The 2751-nt window shown below is 37.1% G+C and overlaps 1 protein-coding gene across 1 annotated transcript; it reads right to left on the bottom strand.

The window, feature by feature from the left end:
• Window positions 1–215: 215 nt before the first annotated feature.
• Window positions 216–2547, bottom strand: LOC111882020 (uncharacterized). The gene is made up of 3 exons (XM_023878389.3): window positions 2185–2547; window positions 1707–2096; window positions 216–1017 (listed from the first exon to the last, which is right to left on the bottom strand). Exons 1-3 carry the CDS (start codon window positions 2446–2448, stop codon window positions 388–390), a joined length of 1284 nt encoding a protein of 427 aa, XP_023734157.1. The 5' UTR covers window positions 2449–2547; the 3' UTR covers window positions 216–387.
• Between the last annotated feature and the right edge of the window lie 204 nt (window positions 2548–2751).

Here is a 2751-nt window from a genome sequence, read left to right as displayed (position 1 = left end):
GCAATACCGGATACCGCTGGGCTAGAAGCCCATTGGTCATTGATTTCCATGAATGATTTCATTAGCATTAAAACGAATATATACAAATTACAATCGACAGGGGCTATAACTAAGACTACAAAATTACTTGACTAGGTATGTCACTATAATCACAATCTCATTAAACATTATATGCATGTTCACTGTGAAGTTAATATTAAATCAAGATTTAGAGATAATGGACAAAAAATCACTTTTATATCTCATTACAACTCCTTAGAATACAAAAATATACCGTATATGGGTTGGTAGCAAGCTCAAACAAACTTTCGAGTTCGTATATGTATATATAACACAAATATGTACAAAATAGATAAGTAGAAGTTAATTAAACAATGTCACAAGCCTTCAGGTCCTCCGATGTTCTCCAAGTGTTCGAGGATCAAAATCCACAACCTTAGAAACACCAACTTTTGAAAAAACGCCTCTACTCTTGGTGATTAATCGGGCATTCCTCGTGTCACCACTATCTACATTATCATCTGTTTCTTGATCATCAGTTTTCTTTAAGTCGCTAGGTGGCAAGAAACAGTCCATCGAAAGACCCTTTATGTTAAAATCCAACTCTTCAATCGTCCAAACCTCTTCCATTTTGGTTCGCGAATGGCTTTGTGAGTTCTCACCATATCGGAACAAGGAGACTAGTGTCCTGCCGCCATGAGCAATATTGATTCCGTCAACAGTTTGGTAATCTTGAATCGATGATTCCATGGTTGTTTCCCAGAAGACGTTGTCACTTCCATGAGCTTTGATTCTAATGAGATGCGAGTCTTTAAGATGGTGTAGAAGCCCTGTCTTTTGACTAAAATACCCCCAGATTGTGTGGTGGATGATCTCGACGTTTTTGCTGCTTCTTAGTTGTAAAGACGAAGGTTCTGCTTCAAGCTTTAAGACAAAGCAATCTTCTCCATTGATGGTTTTTTCTCCGGTGCAAATGGAGTTTGTGAACAAGTTGGCGGTTGCTCTTGGATCAAGACCCTATCAACATTCCAAAAAATGATTAATTTAATATTTTTATAGTATTGTTTTATGATAATTATTAATTTAATGAAAGGTGAAAACTGAAAAAAGTAGGGAAAATGGATGGCACATCGGGTTGTAGGGTGATGTAAACATGTACCCAAAGGTCAAATTATACCAACCCTAATTTGGTGATATTCAATTTAATTTGGTGCATCACCCACAACCGATGGTAGATGGTAGATACCACCGAATTAAACAACTCTTCCTTAATTAATACTTAAATCAAATTATTTTTTATCTTAGCTTTTAATTTACATAAATTCGTAAGCTATATTAATTAATAAGACCTAAATTAGTGATGTTATTACTTAAAGCTTTATACTACTATTGAACTTTATAAAGCTTAGTTATATAATAAAACATTCATTTAAAGTTTAAAAAATTTAATTTTAATTGAGTTCAAATGGTTATTAAACTTTATATTTATTGTTTCTATTATAATTAAGTTCAATTTAATTCATTGAACATCAAATAGACCTTATGGTCTAATTATGTTTATGTAATCAAACTGATATCTTTAGTGGAATTTGTTCTAGATTTTATCTTTATTAAAGTATATAAATGTAATTGATAAAGCAAAAGGGAAAATTGATGAGATAAACGTTTTAACATGTGTTGTGTCGAAAAAAAAAACGATAAAATACCTGCAAGGAACGACGGAGGGGTCTAGGGGGTCCACGTGACGCATGGGAATGGTGCCATGGAGTCTGTCTCCAAGCCAACTTTCCGTCGCTACCGGCGCTGATTTTAGCACCGGAAACCACCAGTTCTAATGACCAAAGGTCCGGCCTCTTTTGCCACAATACAAAACCACCCATTTCACCACAACCATTTCTCACACTCTTGATCTTCATCACACTACCACCAAGATTCAAACCGTTACAGTTCATGCTTATTCCATCGCCGGCAATGAACTCCGACGCCACCATCTTCACCTTCCCAACCGCAAACATGCTGTCCACAGAATCCAGAGCCCTTTCTCCTCCCGTCGCCGCTATATACTGCTGAACAATATATTTCGCCATTGAAGCCTCCTATAAACACAATCAAATTCATAAACTTTACACATATGTACACCACCAAGGACAAAACCACAAAACAATCGACGGGAAAATGACTTACGATGGGGTGGTCATTGATGTTTGATTTGATGGTGGCTGGTTGACCGGAGGAGATGGGAAGAGGTATGAGGGGTGCTCCGACGACACCTAGCAAGAGCTGAACCTCTGCATTCCGGCCACTGTCCGTTGCATGAGGTGTAATGACTGGTTTCAAGGTCCTCCATACGGCGTTGCTGTTGGCGTCGAAGGTCTCCTCCGGTATCGGAACTTCGAGCACTGTTTCAAGGCCATCTTCGTTATCCAAATTTGGACACAAAGTCCTCATTTTTTTTAGAGAGAGAGAGAAAAAGAGAAGGTTGTGATTGTGAAGGTGTTTGGGTTTAATTGTGAGGGATACTAAATGAAGGTAGTGACTTTGATGTAAAGTGAGGAGGCACAACATAGAAAATGAAACAACAACCACCGACCCCCCACCCTTTTGTATCGTCAAACTCATTCTCATAACTCATAAGTCATATGTCGTGTCTGCACGCTCTCTAGATACAAATTTTTATGTTTAATATTAAAATAATGAAAATTAAAGATTGAATTTTTAAGTGATTTGAATGACATGTTATAACTGTTTTTC

The sequence above is a fragment of the Lactuca sativa genome, chromosome 9, assembly GCF_002870075.4.
Source record: "Lactuca sativa cultivar Salinas chromosome 9, Lsat_Salinas_v11, whole genome shotgun sequence".
Lineage (NCBI taxonomy): Eukaryota > Viridiplantae > Streptophyta > Magnoliopsida > Asterales > Asteraceae > Lactuca > Lactuca sativa.
This window is presented reverse-complemented; position numbering and strand designations above follow the sequence as displayed.